We start from the raw sequence: 21,832 nt of genomic DNA, 5'->3' as shown, positions 1-21,832 counted from the left end.
GGTTTCCAAGATGATGGCTCAATTGAGGCCTCTCTAGGCAGCCCTGGAAGACCCACTTTTGCTGCTTTTTTCCTTCCATCTCGCTGCTTCCTGGGATGGAGTGTAGTAGGACTGTGGGGCCCTCCCACAGGGAGCCACAAAGGCCAGATATACCGTGTCACAATGACCTTCTAGGCTTGGTCAGAGGTCAAAGTTCCATGCCTATAATATCTGATTTCTCAGCAGCCTTCAGATCTGCAGATTAGAAAGCACTGTTGTTAAAGGTGAGGTTAGTTGAGGGTAGGCAAAGTGACATTGTCCCTCTCTACATTTCATCCCATTATTCTTAGTTTTTACCTCAGCATACCATATTAAATAATTCTTCTCCCCACACAGTGCTAATGCTCTTCAAATATTTTCTTTCAATCCCTACTTTGATACTCTTCCTCCAGTTTGCCAATATCGCTCTAATAAAATGGTGCATGTGACCGAGTGTAATACACCAGGGACAGTGACACCAGAGCCATAGGGAAGATCTCACCCCCGCTACTTACTGACATGGGGTACGTCTAAAACACCCATGGTGGCCTGTGTCAGCTGACTTGGGCTTGTGGGGCTTGGGCTGCCCAGGCTGTTGGATCCTACCGGCTCACGGGGTACCAGAGCCCAGGCATCAGCCCGAGCTTAAACATCTACACTGCAGTTTTATAGCCCAGCAGCTCAAGCCTGAGTCATAGAATCATAGAAGATTAGGGTTGGAAGAGACCTCAGGAGGTCATCTAGTCCAACCCACTGCTCAAAGCAGGACCAACCCCCAACTAAATCATCCCAGCCAGAGCTTTGTCAAGCCAGGCCTTAAAAACCTCGAAGGATGGAGATTCCACCACCTCTGTAGGCAACCCATTCCAGTGCTTCACCACTCTCCTAGTCATATAGTTTTTCCTAATATCCAGCCTAGACATCCCACACTGCAACTTGAGACCATTGCTCCTTGTTCTGTCATCTGCCACCACTGAGAACAGCCAAGCTCCATCCTCTTTGGAACCCCCCTTCAGGTAGTTGAAGGCTGCTATCAAATCCTCCTTCACTCTTCTCTTCTGCAGAATAAATAAGCCCAGTCCCCTCAGCCTCTCCTCATAAATCATGTGCCCTAGCCCCCGAATCATTTTTGTTGCCCTCCGCTGGACTGTCTCCAATTTGTCCACATCTTTTCTGTAGTGGGGGGCCCAAAACTGGACACATTACTCGAGATGTGGCCCCCACTAGTGCCGAATAGAGGGGAATAATCACTTCCTTCAGTCTGGTGGCAGTGCTCCTACTAATGCAGCCCAATATTCCATTAGCCTTCTTGGTAACAAGGGCACACTGACTCATATCCAGCTTCCTGTCCACTGTAACTCCCAGGTCCTTTTTTGCAGAACTGCCGCTTAGCCAGTCGGTCCCCAGCCTGTAGCAGTGCATGGGATTCTTCTTTCCTAAGTGCAGGACGCTGCACTCATGCTTGTTGAACCTCATCAGATTTCTTTTAGTCCAATCCTCCAATTTGTCTAGGTCACTCTGGACCCTATCCCCACCGTCCAGCATATCTACCTCTCCCTCCAGCTTAGTGTCATCTGCGAACTTGCTGAGGGTGCAATCCATCCCATCATCCAGATCATTAATGATAGCAGATGGGCCAGCTGTGGGTGTTTTATTGCAATGTAGACATACCCTTGGTGTCTAAATTGCATCGGTGTCTCTTGTGATCTCACTGCACACACATTTAATTTACTTTCTATGATCAACCTTAAATCTCTTGGCATTACTGTTCCTGATAGTTCTTTCTCATTAAATATTTGTCTTGGATTATTTTTCCATAGCTGTGTTAGCTTGTATTTATCTAAGTTGAATTTATCACTATGCTTCGTTATTACCTGAAGCTAAATATTCTAGAAGTGCAATGCTACTGGAATTTGATCATTCACTACCTTACATTTAAAATTTGTTATTTAGTACATTTTCTGCTACGTAACTTAGACGTTTCATTTGCTCATTGTGTGAACAAGTGAAAGGTTATGTATGATCTTATGAAGATGTTTTACTAGGCAGCAGTGGTTAATTTTAGTTCTTGCTGATTTTTTAGTTGTGAATGCTCCTCTGAAAAAGTTATTGGTACAAGCCACTTTGATTACTTCGTATTTATTACTAGGTATTCCAACCATCTACAGCAACTTTGGTCATTATTTAGCAACAGTGTCCAGACAAGAATCAATCACTTTCAAATGTTCTGCTTTAGTGTTTAAACTCTTTTCCTTATTATATCTTATTTCAGGTACCAGGGAAAGCCTTTCAATTATAATTTTGTCACTTGCTCACATGAAATCTGTTCTCAGGCCCCTGCACATACTGTTGTTCAAATCAGTTGCATCTGGATGCAGCAAACTTTTCAACAGACTGTGAAAAGAAAGGACATATTGTTTGGGGTTTACCCACCACTGGGACTAATTATTCTTTATATTTTACCCATCACATTTATACTCTTCAGAGGAAAGAAACAATAAATGATCTTATGCAAATCTGAAATATATGTTTTGTGTCTGACAATTGGGCTTCCTCTGAAAAAGCTAATATCTAATGAAGGAAATGGTAAAAAATAAGTAATACACTTTTGTAGAGAATTTACTTAAAACTCCACTGTCAAGGAGTCTTTCATAATTAAAAAAAATTCTCACTATGAAACCATGTTGGAATATTTAAACTGGAATCTGTTTTCTTACCTTGTGGTTTTCCCCTTGCATAATACACACACCAGTAATACACACACATAATACACACACAGATATTTGTTATTGTAGGGTTGCTTATGAGAGCTGGGCTGGTGGCAGTGGTTCTTTTTTTCAGATAGAGGTCCCAATTTGCCAAATCTTTCCTATTCAGTGAAGCATTTGCTTAATTCCCATTGACTTTAATGATTTGCTGAGCTGGGGCCTAAAATAAGCACTGGAGTGTTTATTTTGGAGGTCCCCCCCCTTTTAAAAGTGAACTAGATAAACTTTACAAATAAGCATAAAAATAGGCCAAATACTTCTGGGTCTTATCAGCCTGGGCCAAGATTCATCACAAGGTCTATTCCTGCCCAGACCTTGATGAAGGCCCTAGGGCCATAAAGTTTGTGCCTGCATGAAATAGGTGCATCCTCCCACCAAAGATTAGGAGGTTGATATTGACCTGGGCTGGGCTGTGCTGTGTAGGAAGAGGGCACAGCGAAGACACCAAGGGAAGGCATTAAGCCCAAGTGTCCCCTGAGAAGGCTCCTCCTAGGGTTCCATCTTTCATAGGAGCCCGATGAATGGGAGCTAGAAAGTAGCTGCAGTAGTGGCAGCCTTCATGGGTGGGTCAAGGGTGAGCAGAAACCTGTTATGGGGATGTAACCAGAATTCCATATATAAAATGGAAAAAAAATATACATTTTAGATTCTATAACTGCACCTGAGGGCTCTGGTAGCTACACAAAGCTTTGCTTTCATGGTTAATGATAGATAGACACCTCTGATGGATTCATAAGCTTGAAATTCACAGCTGCCTGTTTATTAGGGAGGGACTGGTTGGGAATTACCTCCTTGGTAGCTTTACACAACAATTCCCATTTTCCTCAGTGGCAGTGGTTTAAGCTGGTCTGAAGAAAGAACAAACTCCTTGGTGCTCACCTCTTAATCTTTTTATAATACACAGGAAATGAAATAACCTTTTAAACTATTAATGGAGTCCCAGAAATTTTCAATCTGTCTTTTAATATTATTTTTCAGGGTGTGCGGGCAGCTATTAGTCATGATTTAATAAACCAGAAGAGATAGATCAAGTTCTCTAGAGAGGAGAAGACTTGTGGGTCATTCCGTGTAGGCCTAGTTGTGTGAGGGAACACCTTGATTATTCCTGAAAATGCCTTTATGTAGGTTTGTCTGTGTGAGCAGAAGTGCTACCTCTCCTGCCTGGGTCAAGAAAATGCTCTTCTGCTTCAAGATTAAGGAATAGCTTTGTCCAGATGGGGTGGGGAGAAGAAGCAATTCTGTATTCTGCACTAGAAATATAAGAGATGCCCCATCTGAGCCCATACAGCATTCCTGCCTGTGTATGTGAAAACAATCTCAATTTCTTACTGTTTGTATCCAGGAAAACCCTGCCCAAGTTAGGGAGTGGCTCATCTGGGTCTTGGCCTATCTTAGGGCACAGTGGGCTGAGGGAATGTTACTAATTATTAATTGAGAGCTGACAATGGGCATGGGAATGCTACATCCAATTCAAATGGAACTGCACTGGTCATGATGTGCTTGCATGTTCAGATCACTCATTTTGGGGCACCGGTCTATTAAGAATAAATGGAACTTGGGTCCAGTCTCACAATAAATCAAAGCCCTCCCCACTTACAGAAGCGGTAAGATGTCTCCCTGCCCTGCTAATGCTACCTCCTGGTACCTAGTCCCCTTAGGGCCCAGCTTCTACCTCTGGATCCGAAATTTGGACACAGGGTCTGGATCAATTGACCATGACTTATCCATCCCTGTTCTTGGTTACACATAATATTTTACTCAGTAAAACTGGAATCCTTCCTCTCTCTCATTTGATCTAAAACCTTTTCAGGGTTGTTTGATTTGCTCTAGGTCCAACCTATATTCCAGCTACCAGCAAGTATAAAAATGGTGACATTGACCCTATAGGGTCAGATGAGGCAATAGCATAGTTCCACAGATCAACTAAATTCCAAGATTACTAAAATATGTCCTCCTAAAGTTTTTTTTAAAAAACCTAAAAAATAAATCCTGTTTCATTTTTATTCACTAATTCCCAAAGCAGTGATAAGGGCAGAGTTGCAGTGGTAAAGGTAGTAGTAGTCTACCTTCACATAACTATAGTGCACCTACTATATATGCTGTTGACAAAACTATGCTTCTGGGCCACCACTCAGAAGAGGAGGGGTAGCTCAGTGGTTTGAGCATTGGCCTGCTAAACAGAGGGTTGTGAGTTCAATCCTTGAGGGGGCCATTTAGTGATCTGGGGCAAAAATTGGGGATTGGTCCTGCTTTGAGCAGGTGGTTGGACTAGATGACCTCCTGAGGTCCTTTCCAACCCTGATATTCTAAATCCACAAGATTTTTTTATGTAGAAATTTATACATGGTTTCCAAGCATGATGTACAAAGAACAATGTCCCATTTATGTGGGTGTGTGCACTGTCATGCAGGCGAGGTTTAACTGAGTGCAGATTTTTTGAACGGGAATCAAAAAGACTATTTGGAAATGCCCTACTTTGCTCATGCCGGGTTTGTGACTGAACATTTGAAATTCACAGATACTAAAGGTGTAACTAGTAGCAAGCAGTGTTCTGTTGCTTTTTTCCACAAAAGCAGCAGGAACAAAACAGGTAGCAGAGCAGAAAACTTTCCCAAAACCCGTAGTATTGGGTGAACATACTTTTTTCCTCATATTTTCTTCAGTCACAAAAATTGACTATTTTTTTAATGAAGGAGGGAAAAAGGGGCTAATGTTAGGTTTGTTCTAAAAAAACCCTATTTGTTTGAAAAATATTCCTGCCTAATAGATCACATTTTATTCTCTTGAAATAATACATTGCAAATCTCAATTCTTCGAAGGTAGTGTGAATGTTGTTCCGCTTTAGAATAACACTCTGAGGAACCCTAGCAAGCAAATGTTTCTTTCAAAGGGAGCATAAGTACCCCTGTCTTAGACAGTTTTTACAGTAATATCATGATTCTTTATCTACTTACTCTCCTTTTCAGAAATATTCCCTATAAATTATCTTCTTTCAAGCTGCAGTAATTTGTGCACTTTCTTCATTTAATTTCTCCAAGAAGGTGTATGTCTAACCTTGCAGTTGTTTGATCTGACTCTTTTCTGCTGATATGCCTCTATTTAGAAAATGCATCCTTGTTGGATGTAAATGAGACCAGTTACTGACAGAAAATACTGATGAATTATTTACTTATTTTAAACAAGCATTTAGCAAAAAAGAGCACCTATCCCTTTCTCAAGGCACTCCCGGTCACCTTAAACATAGTTATCCAAATAGACTATGCCAGAAGCAACTCTTTGCCCAAACCTTAATATAATTATTAACCCAGCAGCCAAAGACTTCTGACATTTAGGATTTCTCACCAGAGTCATCCTCCCATTCTCTCATCTCAGGAAAGCAAATGTAGCTTGCAGCATGGCCTGCTGCTTGGTAAAGTAGGACTATTACTGGAAATTAAGTTTAGAAAGAGAGGCGTGATGTATTGTTCTGAGCACAAAATGGAAAGCCTGCTGATTCTAGCTCTGACAATGATTCCCTCCAGGATCTTGTGCAAGCTACTTAATCTCTTTGTCTGTAAAATGGTGATGTTATTTACTTGTTTATCAGCCAAACTAATAGGACACTGTGAAACTTAATGCATGAAGATGACAAGCAGTATACGTGCTAGGATTAATATGAAGAGCTCAATACAAAAAAGCAACAGTGTTTTGCACTGTATAATATTATAAGCAGTGAAGATCAAATGCCTGTGGCAGTTATTTTTAAAGGAATAATGCCTGAAACTCTCAGGGCTTATAAACTTGTCCCTAAGAATAAACTACTGTTTCTTTTTCTGAGAAACAGAGAACGCTCAGGAGCAATACAAACCAAAAATACTCCAAACTGTTACCTTACAATGAGAATACTGCAGCAGAAATGGTAAAGAGATATATTTATCAGTAATATCACTCTCAAAACCACTGCAGAATATTTCAACTAAAAATAAGTTGGAACAATGAGCAAGCGAATAGGATAGAGCACACATCATTGTCTTTAAAAGTGTAGGTCACGGACCATCTTTTACTTCAAGCTTTTCTTTTGTGGTGGAAAGTGGCTACACATCAGATAGAAGCATGTCTGACAAACAAAAAAGGCTGGGTGAGGTTAGAGGAGTGGCTTCAGGAGGCAGAGCTTTCACAAGGGAAAAATGCTTGAACAAAAGCAAACCCAAATGGAACAGGACTGATTTTTTAAAAGCACTTTTATGGGTGTATTGGCTGCAATTTGTGAAAACATAAGGCCGAGTTTCCTTTCTATACTATTTAATATCTCTGCTGGAAACTATATTCTGGAGGAACTGTAATAGCTGTGAATAGACTAGCAGACTTACTCAATTCATTGTCTGGTCCAGTTCACAGTTGGTGTCCAGTTATTTCTCCCAAAAAGGCAATGTCTACTCCTTGAGTCTAAAACTTCTCGATCACTCAGAAGCCTTGACAGAATGTTTTTGATTTATCTTTCTATAAATTTTCTCCTACCACTGAAGACTAGCTAAGGTTATGAAGGTGCTAGGTATATCCTAGCTCATGACAACAATGTACATTAAGGTTCGAGGCCTGCTCCAAACCTCTTTAGAGTTGTCAGGGAAGATATTGTGAGTTGAATGAAAAGAGCACCTCACAGTATCTTGTCCTAAAGAAGCGACTGAATGTGTTTGCATATCGCGTTGCTGTTATAAGCCAGAATTAGCAGTGGCATTTTTTTTTTAATTGTACAACAGTATTGCCAACTTCGAGATCAAAAATCTTGAGTCGGGCCTACAAAATCATGAGATTGGCCCAAAAAATCATGACATCTTAAAAAAAAAATTGTATTGTTATTTTTAGTCTCTTGATGTTTGAACTCCCCCTGCCCATCCACAGGGTATGTGCATCTGACAGTGTTGCCCCCTCTCCCAAGTGTACTGGACAAGATGATTTTGGCCCCTGCTGCAGGAACGCTCACCCACACATCTTCCTGCCTCCTGCCCAGCAATTAATCCTGTCCCCCAGCCCCTATCATCACCACCCCATCCGTTCAGCCCCCCTACCCCACCAGCCCCCACTGCCCTTAGTTCACCCTCCCAGCACTCACCCCATCTGCTCAGAACCCACTGTCAATACAGCCCCCCCCCTCACTTCAGCCTCCAGGGCATAGTTCAGCCCTCTTAGCTTAACCTCTGCCCCTCTTTGGGTTCTTCACCCTCCCCAGCCTGAGGGGGGGGGCTGCAGTGGGGTCCCCTCTCCCACTTCCCAGGCTGGCAGCGGGAGCCTGGGAAGCGGGAGACGGGGCCTCACTGCAACAATTTCTAAGTAAAATTAAGCCTCGTTCATGATCTCAGATTAGAACTCTCAAATGTCAGGATTCTTTTTCAGTGTCTGGGGTGGTTGCTTTTATAATTTTTCTGTGAGTTCATCTGAGAGTGTAGTGATTGTCTGGTTTCACCCACTTAGTTGTTATTGTTGCATTTGGTGCACTGGAGGAGGTATATTACATGTTGTGTAGGACCCAGGAATCTTGAAAGGTGTTCTGTTGGGGATATTGATCATCCTAGCCGGCTTTGTGAAGGTAAGTGTGGTGAGTGGTGGGTTTCTTGTATATGGTTGTTTGTAGGGTTCCATTGCTGAAGCTGAACATGGAGTCCAGGCAATTGATTTTGGAGTGGGAGTGTTCTAGAGAGAGTTTGATGGATGGCTGGTGGCTGTTGAACTTGTGGTAGAAATCTTAGGGAGTTTAGATTTTTATCCAGAGGAAGAAAATACCATCAATGTATCTCAGGCCTACTGTTGGTTTTGTGGTACATTTTCCCAGAAATTCTTCCTCAAGGTAGCCCAGGAATAAGTTGGCATATTGGGGAGCCAGCCTAGTTCCTCTGCCTGTTCCCATGGTTTGAACAAACTGTTTGTTGTTTTGGGTGAGGATGAAATGGATGAGTTTGGCGAGGTGTTTTGCGTGGATTTCTGAGTGTTCTGAAATCTTGTGTGCATTTGAGACAGGCAGCAATGCCATCATGGGAAGGGATATTGTAAAGGGATATGACATTAATGGTGTACTGGCAGAGACTGTTAAGGTTGTGGAGTTTCTGGAGGAAGTTGGCAGTGTCTTGGAGAAAGCTGGTTCTTTGTGTGGTTTAAGAATGGTTTTAATGAGTCCTGATATTCCTTCAGTAAAAGTGCCATGGCCAGACATGCTGGGTCTGCCTGGGTCCCTTGTTTGTATATCTTCGGAGGCATGTAGAAGCTCCTTGGAGTGGATGCATGGGGGCTGTGTTTGTAGAGTTTTTTTTGGAATTGTTTGGGGAAGGCTTTGAGGGTATCTTTAAATTCCGGTGTGAATAGTATTCTGTGGGGAGGGGGGAGAAGTCTTCTCTGAGTTCTTCATAGTAGAGAGTTATCTGTTGGCCTCATTGTTGTAGTCATCACAATTGAGGACTGTGATAGCACCACATGTGCCAGCAGGTTTGATCATTATCTGGTGGCTGGATTTCAGGGACTGTATAGCTGTTCTCTCGGTGGTAGAGAGATTATGGTGGATGCATTGTTTGTTTGAAGATTTCACGGTTGATTATTTATATGACATTTATTGACAATGAAGGGGTCAGAAAAAGTTACTTTTCAGTATACAGGGAGAGATTTTTCTGTCTGAACATGTTAATTATGAGATAATTTGAGATTTGTGTTTTTACTACATCAATTTATTCCATTAACTGGATTTATTTAAACACTGCTGTGTTTTCAGAAATGGGGCTATGGATGGTATACAGATACAGATAGGATACAGATTCGGAGCCATCTCTTTAGTGACTGGAAAAGATAAAGATATATCAGGGTCAGCTTTGTGCCTCTGATTAACACTTTCAAACTAAATGTAAGACTAGTTAGATCACTTATTTTGTCAAATATAGGGCCTGCTTCTGGTTCCATTAAAGTCAGTGGGAGTCTTGTGATAACTTGTAATAAGTTAAACTACAGATGGGTTAATCTTGGGACTTCCTTCTATCTGAGGTCCATCTTAATATTTATAAAAGTTTGTTATGACAAATATTTTTGAATAGTGGCAGCCCAGAAGAATCCCCGTCTCACTCTCATATAAGGCCAGCCTTTTCTACCTCAGGATGCCTTGGATAATGAAATATCTATATTTTTAAATATTTCACTACCAGTGCCTCCCACCTCTTACTAAAAATCAGATGGTATTGCACCATCCTGTCTATGGTACTTAGCAGCTGACATACCATCTTTTAAATCTTATGTGACGTTGCACTCTGCAACTTTTCAACACTAAGCAGAAGTCTTGATAAAAAGGGATAACTCGTGTTTAATAGATAAACATATGGCTGTTGTATGTGCTGCTGCTATGTAGGTTGGGAAGAGCAGGGAAAAGCCCTCAGACGGTTCTGATAAGGAAGGAAACATGACTTTCAGAGCCTTTTGTTCAACAAGACCACGTAGCATGTTTAAGAGGAAACCTCTGAAATGTTCAGGAGACATCCAAAGATAAGGTGCTCAATTATACTATGGTATTTACCAGGTATGTGTCACTTTTTCCTTTAGCTAATTTTCTAATCTCAAGCTACAAATGTAACGGTAATTTTTCCCAACATGAAACATGACATCTCCAGCTTCAAGTGCTCTAAGATACAAGAAGAATACATCAAAGTGCAACCAGAGAAGTGAGGGTACCTGCAATACAGAAATGACAACAAGAAGCTTTTTATAAACAAGATATACATACACACAGCTACAGGTGATGGACAAAAGCACTTAGCCATTCACAAAGATTTGGGGTTGGGAAGGAAGGGACAGCTATGTAAAGATGTGATTATCTGTTAAACCAGCCAGTTTAGTAAAATGTTAGCCATTCCAAAAGCCAAGTTAAACAAGACAAAAAAAAAAAAGGGGGCAAATTTGTTCATTTCACCTCTGAAATTCATAACCCCACGCTTGGGAGCTTAGGAGGGAGGGTGCAAGTTAACATGAATTGTGTCATATTTAACTTGGCTATTGCAATGAATAACTTGGCTCTTTTCCTAAACAACACACCTTTTTTACGTTTCTGACTCTTTCTCACTTTAACGTTGCTGTTTTGGTACATTAAGGTTTCTTCTCAGACTTCTTTGCTTTTAAACATATACCTCTAATCCTCCTGGGTGTTCTGCAGATCTTCTAATGTACAATGGTGCTTACTGTAGTCTATTGTTTGGACACTCTGTAAATGCAGCACTAGCGTATGATTTATAATAGGTGGATGAATAAAATCAGGAATCGCAAGCAAATACAGTCCTCTATGGTCTTGAAAAGGAAAGTTCTATGGTGTAAATTTACTGTCCTTCCTGTGGGATTTACTTATTCTGCAAAGTGGTAAAAAACATAGAGCCCAATGCTGAAATTCTTTAGCTTGACTAAGGTCTCTAGAACTGGATTAATAAATATTTATTTTGATGTTTCAGTCGCTTGATAAATGCATTACACACAATAAAAATATTTTTTCTCAAAATCATAAAATAACAGACCTTCATAGCTGCAGAATGGCTTCAATTTCACCACCTTACTGTTTTTCACTTATTGCCCCTCACCACGCAAAAGCCTTGGAAAACAAGTGTGTTTTGCAGTGTGTCATGAAGGTTGCCAAATCCAGGCTCTGGTCAGCCAAGACCTAAATTCCAGATTAAGGACACTTTCTGAAGATTGTCAGCCATTTTCATCCCATTTAAATTTGGGAGCTGTTAGCTCAGGTCTCCCTGAGGATCACACCTGCTGCACTGTTTTGGTCTCACAAATAGCAAGGACCCAAAAGCTTTACAGAGCAAAACCAACACCCTAAACTTCACCTGTAAATTAACTAGTAATCATTAGAGAGCACATGTGTAATGTACTCTTGGCTGGCAACACTGCTTAACAAGCAGACTGCAGGGTGCTGTACTAGCTGCAATTTCCAAATGCTTTGAACATGTAGACCCATGGAGAGGGCAATAATCTAACCCTGAAGTGACAAGAATATAAATAACCTTGCTGAGGTCCTCCTCTGAAAGAAAAGCATAGACTCTTCATCTCAAGGGCATATGATATAAGGCATATCTAGCAACCTCTACTACCTGGACATTCAGGAATAGCTGGGGATCTAAAAACACCCCAAAGTATCGAAACAAACAGCAGATAATCCCCACCAATCAGAGATTTGATACAACTTCTGCTCCTTACAAAACTTGCTTCATCCATTCTTTAACTATTATCTAATGCCTTGTCTACACTAGAAAGGGTTTTCTAGAAAGGGTTTTCTAGTGTAGCTGTGCCAGCAAACACTCCTAGTATAAGCTTATGCTGGCCAGAAGAGCTTATACCAATCCCCAAACAAAATAAACTATACTGGGAACTCTTCTACTCTTATAACTGAATCTACACTATGGCTTTAGCCAATATAAAAATGTATTAAAAATCACAACCCTGAATGGCATTACTATACTAACAAAAGTTTGTAGTGCAGACCAAGCCTATGTCTTGTATGGATTGAGTCTCAGCAAGTTAGCTCTCATCCATGCCCCATTCTGCTAGACCATAGTGGCAGGGTCAGGAAGAGATGGAAATATAGATTGGTGTCATAGGCATATTTGAAAGTACCAAAACCAATACTTCCTAAATAGCCGTCTCTAAAGGGCCATATACAGGTTGTACAAAGGGCGCTGGGCTTAAAGCAGATAAGAAATTGCCCAATGCTACCTTTTGGGATCTCCCAAAAAGAAGTGGAGTCACTGAAGAATTATCCCTCTTCACAGATCCCTGCTAATGATCCACACCACAGCACCTTGTGGCCAATGGTATTAAAGGAAGCTGATAGATCTAAAAGAATCAGGAGGATGCTTTAATCTTTATCTGTCATCAGATTGCCAACCAACAAATCCAATGTGGTTTATATACAACACCCATGCCTAAAACCAAATGGACTGTGTCCAAGGAATTGAGAACTCTAGATATTGATGGAATTGTTTTGCCTCAATGTTCTCTCAAAACGAGGTTTAAGACAAAGCGATAGTGATGGGGACTGGCCATCTTATGAGATGGGTTATGAACAAGGATTACAATAGTTTATTTACAAGAAGCTGGCATGGCACCTTCCTATCCCTCACCAACACATTGACAGTGGATCAAACACCTCTCTGTTTCCTTTCACCAGCTAGGCATGACATAGACCTATCCCACCGTTTGTAGTCTGTATGCCCCTCAGCTCTCGAGGCTCTGTAGGTATGATTAGCCAAGACTCCAAGCAGTAAAAGCTCTGATGTTTCCTCCCCATGCCCAAAAGAATTACTTCCATCATCACACAAACATACCCAAGTCCAGATTAGAGCAGTTTTAGTCAGAAATAAATTTGACATTTCCACAGAGCATGAAACACTCAACTGTGTCATCAGGTGCAAACAGACAGGCTTAACTAGGTTGTCAACCACCCAGAACATTTATGCTGACTGGGATTTAGCAGATGCTATGGTGATGACTCTACCTCCAGTATAACCACAGAACAAGGTTTCAAAAGCTCTTCAGACCACAATTGGTCCAGGTGGGACAGTGACTGGGCTCTCAACCACCACCCTCTAGCCACTTTCCCTCCTAATTTACCAATTTCCCTCCTAATTTGCAGACCATCTGAACACGTAACTCATGGAAAGGAGTCATCTTAAATTGCAAAGATTGCGTAAGTAACCAAATTCTTCCAGTACCATTTATGTTCAACATCTCACTTCAGTCAGTTAATAGGTAGTCTAATAAGCTCATGCATTAGGATTCCTGAATGTTTTTTTTTCCCCTATACAAAATAGGTTAAATAGGAAAAAAAATCTCTTCCACCTTGGAAGTCCAGACAGTAAAATCTTCCAGATGGGACCACTGTCAGGGTTGGTCAGTGTTTGACTCAATTAACTTGCAAGTGAGCTTTTATCTATAAAAAATAGTGGCTGACACCACTATAATATATATGCATGGATTTTCTAGTCTTCCCCTCATAAAAGGTTAAATGTAATTTCACTGTCTATAGCTCTCTTGCTGCATGAACAATATTAAGCTACAATACTTTGCATGACACATCTTGTATGAAGTGAGCTGTAGCTCACGAAAGCTTATGCTCAAGTAAATTGGTTAGTCTCTAAGGTGCCACAAGTACTCCTTTTCTGTTTGTGAATACAGACTAACAGGGCTGCTACTCTGAAACACATCTTGTATTATACAGCCATCTAGAGGGCTTTTTCTTTAACTACAGCAATCCTATACTATTGCAATGCAAACACAAAACTGGGGGAATTGTAGGACTGGACAGGATCGCAAGAGGTCATCTAGTCCAGTCCCCTGCACTCACAGCAGGACTAAGTATTACCTGGACCATCCCTGATAGGGGTTTGCCTAACCTGCTCTTAAAAATCTCCAATGGTGGAGAGTCCACAACATCCCTAGGCAATTTATTCCAGTGCTTAATCACCCCGACAGTTAGGAGGTTTTTCCTAATGTCCAACCTAAACCGCCCTCGCTGTAATTTAAGATAATTGCTTCTTGTCCTTTTCTCAGAGGTTAAGGAGAACAATTTTTCTCCTTCTTCCTTGTAATAACCTTTTACGTACTTGAAAACTGTTATCATGTACTCTCTGAGTCTTCTCTTCTCCAGACTAAGTAAACCCAGTTTTTTCAGTCTTCCCTCATAGGTCATATTTTTAGATCTTTAATAATTTTTGTTGCTCTTCTCTGGACTTTCTCCAATTTGTCCACATCTTTCCTGAAATGTGGCATCCAGAACTGGACAACTGAACTACTCCAGTTGAGGCCTAATCAGCATGGAGTAGAGCAGAAAAATTACTTCTTGTGGCTTGCTTAGCACACTCCTGCTAACACATCCCAGAATGATGTTTGCTTTTTTTTGCAACAGTGTTACATTGTTGACTCATAGTTGGCTTGTGTCCACTATGGTTACCAGATTCCTTTCTGCAGTACTCCTTCCTAGGCACTCATTTCCCATTTTGTATGTTTGCAACTGATTGTTCCTTCTTAAGTGGAGTACTTTGCATTTTTCCTGATTGAATTTCATCCTATTCAGCCCATTTATCCAGATCGTTCTGAATTTTAATCCTATCCTCCAGAGAACTTGGGACCCCTTCCAGCTTGGTATTGTCTGAAACCTGTAGGCTCTGCTGACCCTTCGTGGCCATTAATCCCTTTACTACCCCATGGAAATATTCTGTAAATCCAACTCTGATGCAACTCTGGTGCTGTTACATGGACACTGCTGTCATTGACTCCATTGTGAGCCATTTTGGGGTGTGCTCTTTTTACCAAGAATTGTGTCAGACACATGTTCATTTCTATAGTTAAGATGGTTGATTAAAATCACAAGGGGACTTACATCTATGCAAGATGGTAAGTTCCTAGTGACCTCCCCCCACACACTCTTGCTAGCCTGAGCTCATCTGCATAAACTTGAAATATTGCTTGCTTGTGTGTGTGTGTGTATATGTGTGTCTATCCGTGTGGTCCCCCTTCCCTATAGCTTCTAATAATGTGGGAAGGCTTCTGCAAAAAAGCTGGTTTTCACACTGAACTCTGAAAATGGGCAGGGTAAGTAGGCTTACCCTGATCTAGTCCATTAGGAATTTAGCAGTAAAGAACTCTCTGTTGAGAATGCCCTGCCTCCAACTTCAGCTTGCTCTGAGCATAGCTGCCTGGCCTGGGTATAGCCCAGGTACAGGACCACTGAGGGCTTTAAAGATGAGGAGTTGGAAATGAACAGAAAGCCAGAAAGAGAGTGGTGCAGGGAGGATGCACACTCTGCATTTTCCCTGCTGAAAAGAGAGCATGTTTCTCCCAGTTTGTGTGGGGCCTTAGGGTGACACCCTGGCCGTTTGAAGGCAAAACTCCCATTGGCTTCAATGGAGCTAGGATTTTACCCTCTATCTAGAGCCAGAGACAAAGAAAGCAATGCTAGTCAAGCCCCACTATTATCAGCTCCTTTTTTTGCAAGTCTTGTGATATTTGTTGTTTTCTTAAATCTCCAGCTCCAGGACTCATGTGCCTCAGCAGCCACTTGCCTGTTGGCTCTCATTTATGGAAAAGCTTTCTAGACCTCACGGCTGCAAGGAAAAGCTTGGAAACGTGCCCCCTGAAGGCTCCAAAACCCAGAGGGTCAAGAAAAAGAACCCAACCTCTATTATTTTTTTAAAAAGCCGAGGGGGTTGTTTGGGGCCTGGCTGGGGCTTCCAGCGCGTGGCGGAGGGGCCACGGTGCCCGCCCGGGCTGAACACAGGGGACATGGTGGCCTGGGCCGCCCAGGAGAGGGAGGCGCTCCTGGTCCTTTTGCTAGCGCTGCCCGGAGGAAGGACAGGACTGGCCTGGCCTGGCCTGGCTTGGCGAGGGGCGGAGGAGCGGACTCCTCCCGCCCCCCGCCTTCTCTGGGCATCAATTACACGCACTTGGCATTCAGGCCCTGGGCGACCCGCTCCAGTCACACCGCCCCACAGCGCGGGCGGGCCCGCCGGGAGCCGGAGGCGGAGCGCCTGCCCCGGGGGCGGGATCGGGCCAGGGAGGGCGGCGCTGGCCCCGGCCGGAAGCGCGGGGGCGTGGCTGGCTCCGTGCAGGGAGCCGGGGAGCGCGGGCTTTCTAAGGTCGGTGCCGCCTTTGTTCCGCCCCGCCGCCGCCGGGCCGGGGGGAAGGAGGTGGCGGGGGGCGGGCTTGCCAGGCGCGGAGCCGCTCGGGCAGGGGTGGCTGCAGCTCCGCGGCCCCTCGAGGCGGGTGGGCAGCGGATAAGGCGTGTCCCAGCCGGGGAGCGCATTGCGGGGCGAGCCCGGGGGACGCGTCAGTGCCTGGAAAGGGCAGTGGGGGGCTGGATCCAGAAGAGGATCGCAGCCTGCACCTTTGCCCCCCCGTGAATGGTTCCCCCAGTGTTGCCTGGGCAAGAGCTGCGGCCCCTGCTCTCAAACTGTCCCTCTGGAGAGGGAGAGAGACAATGAGGAGGAGGGGGATTTCCTACATTGCCCCACTGAAATACACAGAGCCGAAGGGCGGGATCCCATAAGTAGCAGGAGGAAGGCCTTTAGGAAACTGCTTTAATGTTAATCACAAGAGGGAGCTGCATGAGTCTCCAAAGAGCGAGATTTGCTAGTTGTGCACAGGTACAAAGCAATAGCGCCAATGAATAGGGTTGGCTTTATCTAGTTGAGTGCACCTAGGTGCTGCAGTGCCCGACAGAAGGGGAATCTCTGCAGATACATTTTGGGGAAAAGCTTGAAACATTAAACTGTTGTTCCTTCCTCTGGTGGAGTTCATCTTCCTCTCTGACTACTGCTAAACTCATTGTGCCTGGTACGACTTTTATCCCTGATTCATGCAGATCCTTTGACTGTAAGATCTGTGTTGATTTGGGATTTTCCACTTTGCTCCTCACCAGGGTAATGGAATTTTTATTTCTCTATTTTTGCCTTTGGAACATAGCCGATGAACCAAGGTGCTGATCTAGAGCTCATGGAAGTGAACGGGGTCATTCCGTTGATTTCAGTGGGCTTTGGATCAGGTCCTGTATGGACTCTGCTTTCAAAAAGTATTGCTGGGAGTCTGTTGCTGCTAAACACTGAATTCAAAGCAATTAATTCATTGATTGATCATTCAAGGTGCTATAAATCAAGTTGAACAAATAATTCACAAAGTAAAATTGTAATGAATTTTGCCTCCCTCTCAAATTGTTTTTGAACAGACTGAAAATTTCTCAGATTTATTCATTATTCAAAATTATTTGAGGCGTTCTGCAGTGAATCATGCTTGGTCTTCAGATTATTTACCAAAAGTTTGTGGAGTCTTCGCAACTTACTTTTTGCTTGTGTTAGCCCTTCTTTGTATCCAGAGTTTTGTTTTAAACCAAAAGAGAATAGCTTTTAAAGTTGTAACAAATTAAGGCCCCAGTCCTGCAAAGGCTTATCATGTGCCTGATTTGAACGGCTAGTGTTCTTTGAGGATCAGGGGGTCAGCAAGAGATTCTGTTTCATGTTGTTGAGGTATAGATTCGATAGTGGCATCAGAGACAGTTGACTCACAGTTTAGGAGTAACTCAAAATGCTCCTTCCATTTGAACACGCACCATTATGCAAACTAAGCACAACAAGGCAGCAGAGCCAGATGGCATACCAGCTGAAGTCTACAAGTTTGGAGGTGAAGAACTGGTAGGGAAGCTCCACAAACTTTTTCTTCATATCTGTTATAATGAGAAGATTCCAGAAGACTTGAGAGAGGCTAATGCTGTTACAATCGTTAAGAAAGGAGATAAATTAGAGTGTGGAAACTAATGAGGCATTGCCTTGCATACAGTGGGGGAAATTCTTGTCCGTATCCTCTTAAACCAATTACTTCCCCTTGCTGAGAAAATATTGCTGGAATCTCAGTGTGGTTTTAGACCATCCCATGGGACAATCGATACAACACTGCCTGCTGAATCCAGGAAAAGTCTCGGGAGCAAAATCAGGACCTGTACATGGCTTTTCATCGATTTGACAAAGGCCACTGACTATGTCAATTGCAAAGCCCTGTGGAAGGTACTAACCAGATTTGGTTGCCCTCCAAAATTTATTAAGGTTCTAAAGCTTCTCCATGATCAGATGACTGCCATGGTTTTCTGTAATGGCCTTGAGACGGAACCTTTCATCATCAAAACTGGGGTTAAGCAAGGATATGTTATGGCCCCGGCCCAGTTTTCCATCCAGTTATCAGTCATTTTGGTCCTTGTTAAAGATCACCTCCCCAGTGGAGTTGACATTCAATACAGAATGGATGGGCAGCTCTTTAAAGTCTTCAGGGCGTCCATTACTGGTCTTCCGTGTGCTGATGATTGTGTTATCTTCATGCACGCTGAGAATGACCTTCAGTCCATACTGGATTTTCTTGCATAAGCTTACTGAAGCCTAGGACTCTCACTCAATACTGAGAAGACTACACATACTGTTTCAGCAAGGGTTTACTAAAAAGCATCATTACAAAGGGGGTGTGAACAACAAACTGGGCATTGATTTGAGTAGTCTGATCTGTTGGGATTTGCTCTGGAAGAACTTCAAAAAGCAATTGATCTAAATATTGAGTTAAAGTGATTCTTCAAACGATCAGTTGTAGTAATCTGAATGAGGTTCTCTTTCAGGACTAGGTTTAACATCAATTAGAATATTGCCATTGACTTCAGTGAGCTTTGGATTAAGCCTTCAGCCCTCCAATGTCTAAGAGTCGCAGGCCTGCAGTGTTTTTCTTGGTGTCTACAGAATGAAACACTCTGAGAATCAAGCAGTTGGGAGGAAGATGAAAAAGTTTGAGCGCTTCTTTAGAGAATAGAATGAGACTTTATGACTTTAAGAAATATTTAAAATAAAAAAATGTCAAATGTAGCAGTCTTAGCTCAGAAAACAGTAAGAGAACTGTACCCAAAATAATCCCAAGAGGGATTGATAATTATTTTATAGGTACTTCAGATCACAGTATATCAGACTGGATTTATGATAGTCCAGTGTTTTCAGCTGAGTGTGCCTTAGCAGCATGAAAACTATTCTGAATTTTGAAACATCAAAAAGTTTGAAAAAGGTACCGCTAACTATGTAATCGATAAATATAGGTGGGATACAATAAAAGGTAGGTTCAGCATCCACAGTGCAAAAACCTTATTATTCTGTCTGAAGGCTGTTGCAACACAGATGTTAGATATGCGTTTATTCTATTTGGCCCTTGAAAAGAGAAAATGCCCCTTATTAAATTCCACCTCAGAATGTAGTAGAAACAATATACCCATTATACAGCAGGGCACTGTGCTATGATCTGATTTTACATAGAGCTGTTTTGAAGTGCTGTTACTATACAATACATTTTAAAGCTTTGTGCTGGGAGTATTTAATAGTGAACATATGCTCTCTCTTAAGGAATTCGGAACCCCCTGATCCTGCAAGATCATGTGTGTGGGTGAAGCCCCGATCATGGCATAGGTCTTCCTATGTATGTATGGATTTTTTTAAACTTCAGGGTCCTAAAAGTATCATGATTACCCTTATCACTCAAATCTGTTCTTGTTTTATATGGCATACTTTTGGTATGGAATTTAGTTGATGGATTCCTGTATTTGATTGAATTGAAAGTAAGATTTTATTTTTTATGTTGTACGTCAAAATACCATACATTGGCCTGTTTTGTATAGAAAGGCACTGACTGATAGTTACTTCCCACATTAATCCTTTTGAAAAGCAAAAAAAAAAAAAAATAAAATTAAAAATAAACTTAAAAATTAGAGCATTAAAAATAAACTTTGTTAGTTATGTTGTTACTTTGAAAGCAAGTGGCCAGAACACTGAGAGGCTTTGTAAGTTTCAGCTTGAAGCCCAAGAATAGTTGCTCTGGAAAGGCTCATCCACTCCCAACATGTAGCATGTGAGTGAGGACTTGATCAGAAGAAAGGATTTCCAAACTGACATTTTGGGTTGGTGGGTGTGCTCTGCCATTTTCTCACACTGAATATAAAACAACGCAAGGATTCAGAAAACTGCAGAATATGTCACTTGGTCACCAAAAATATATATGTCTTTGTTGCATTATGTCCCTGGTTGTTGCTATTAAATACACACCATACTGAGCTACTTGTATAATTTTGCTTACTGTTTTCTAGAAGTTAACAACAAGGACATCATTTGGAGACCAGAGAAACTTACGTTGCAAGTAGTAATGCTGCCACTATGGGAAATGTTTCTTTACCTGTTTCTTTCATTGGGCTTCCACTTTTATTCCTTCTGTGAGGTATACAAAGTCTCCAGAGGTAAGTCTGTAAGGTTGCCGTTTCATTTTTTTGTATTGCTTCTTGCCTTTGAGGTTCATGCAAATCAGTTATTGGCTAGCTTTATTTAATGCATTAGTTTATTTTCCAGGCAGGCTCCAGCAGCGTTTCCGTCTGAGACTTTTGAACGGAAGGTACCTATATTCTCTCTCTAGCTGAGAACCAACAGTATACAAATAAATAGCAGGAGGGGCAAGCTGTGCAAGGAGTCTTTTGTCAAAGCTTATTCAGAGCTGGTGTTTATGGTATTTGGAGGACAGTTGGAAAGGGGTATCTTGACATTTGCCATTAATATATATATTTAATAGATTAAATTATAAATAGTCTATGTGTGGGAATAAATATGTTTTTTCTTTATAATTTTGTAGTGTATTTCATCTGAGACATAAGGCCCTGATCTTCTGCATACTTACACAAGTGTTTAACTTTAAGCCTGTGAGTAGTCTCGTTAAAATCAATGGGTCTGTAAATGTGCTTAAAGCTTAGCACATGCACAAGTGTTTGCAAGATCAGGACCCATATTAAAATTGGAGAGTCAGGAATGGTCTGGGCGCAGGACTAAAATCCAGGAGCTTTTGAGTTCTACTCTCTGACACTTTATTCCTGTGGCTTTGGGCAAGTCACTCAGTCCTCAGTTTTGTAAACACTTGTGCTCATTGGACCTGATCGGAAGCCTGTTGAGGTCATGTGAGTAAATGCTCCCTAGTGAGAGTTGCCCAATCTAATTCAAAAATGGCAGAATTAGAGAGGAAAGGGGATTATATTTTTCTCTCATAAAATGTCCTGCTTTTAGAGTAATCCCTCAGATTAACGGTGTTCTCCTGTCAGTGCTTCATACCTGAGGGGCAAACTGTTCCATGCCTGGGAAGGAGTACGTAATTGACAGCTAGCCCATATAGATCTGTGAGTTAGGTAGACTAAAAGGAATTGCTATAACAGCTTCTGTGCTGGAGTTGAGAGACATCAATCATGTAACGCTGGACACATGCCACAAATGTTGCTGTATATAATAGCCTGAAACAACTTTTGTGTAGGACTTTTTAATGATCCTTTTTTTCCTACAATACAATAAATACTGCAGCTGCAGGATTTTCTCCCTCTCAAAATGCCAGAATAGAATATTTCAGGAATGCTTCTATTTCTTCTGTAGTTTCATTGTCATCTCCCTCCTTATATCTTTACTATTAGCCTGAAATTTTGCACATTGTATTGTAAAATCAATGCCAATGTC

At 42.0% G+C, this 21,832-nt stretch overlaps 1 protein-coding gene across 3 annotated transcripts in view; it reads left to right on the top strand.

Annotated features, from left to right (window-relative positions):
* The first annotated feature begins 16,354 nt into the window (after positions 1–16,354).
* The window catches only part of HHAT (hedgehog acyltransferase), a 333,978-nt gene continuing 328,500 nt past the window's right edge, over positions 16,355–21,832 (top strand). For 2 of the 3 annotated variants that reach the window (XM_084624183.1, XM_084624184.1), the window contains exons 1-2: positions 16,355–16,420; positions 20,437–20,583. In XM_084624183.1, coding sequence (XP_084480309.1) covers positions 20,493–20,583 — 91 coding nt within the window. In that variant the 5' untranslated portion in view covers positions 16,355–16,420; positions 20,437–20,492. Of the gene's footprint in view, positions 16,421–16,509; positions 16,928–20,436; positions 20,584–21,832 lie in introns of those variants that run through there. The other variant, XM_084624182.1, reaches the window with a different exon arrangement.

This window comes from Lepidochelys olivacea (assembly GCF_965140295.1).
Source record: "Lepidochelys olivacea isolate rLepOli2 genome assembly, chromosome: 3".
Classification (NCBI taxonomy): Eukaryota; Metazoa; Chordata; order Testudines; family Cheloniidae; genus Lepidochelys; species Lepidochelys olivacea.
The sequence above is the reverse complement of the archived record's forward strand: the minus strand, read 5'-3'. Positions and strand labels throughout refer to the sequence as shown.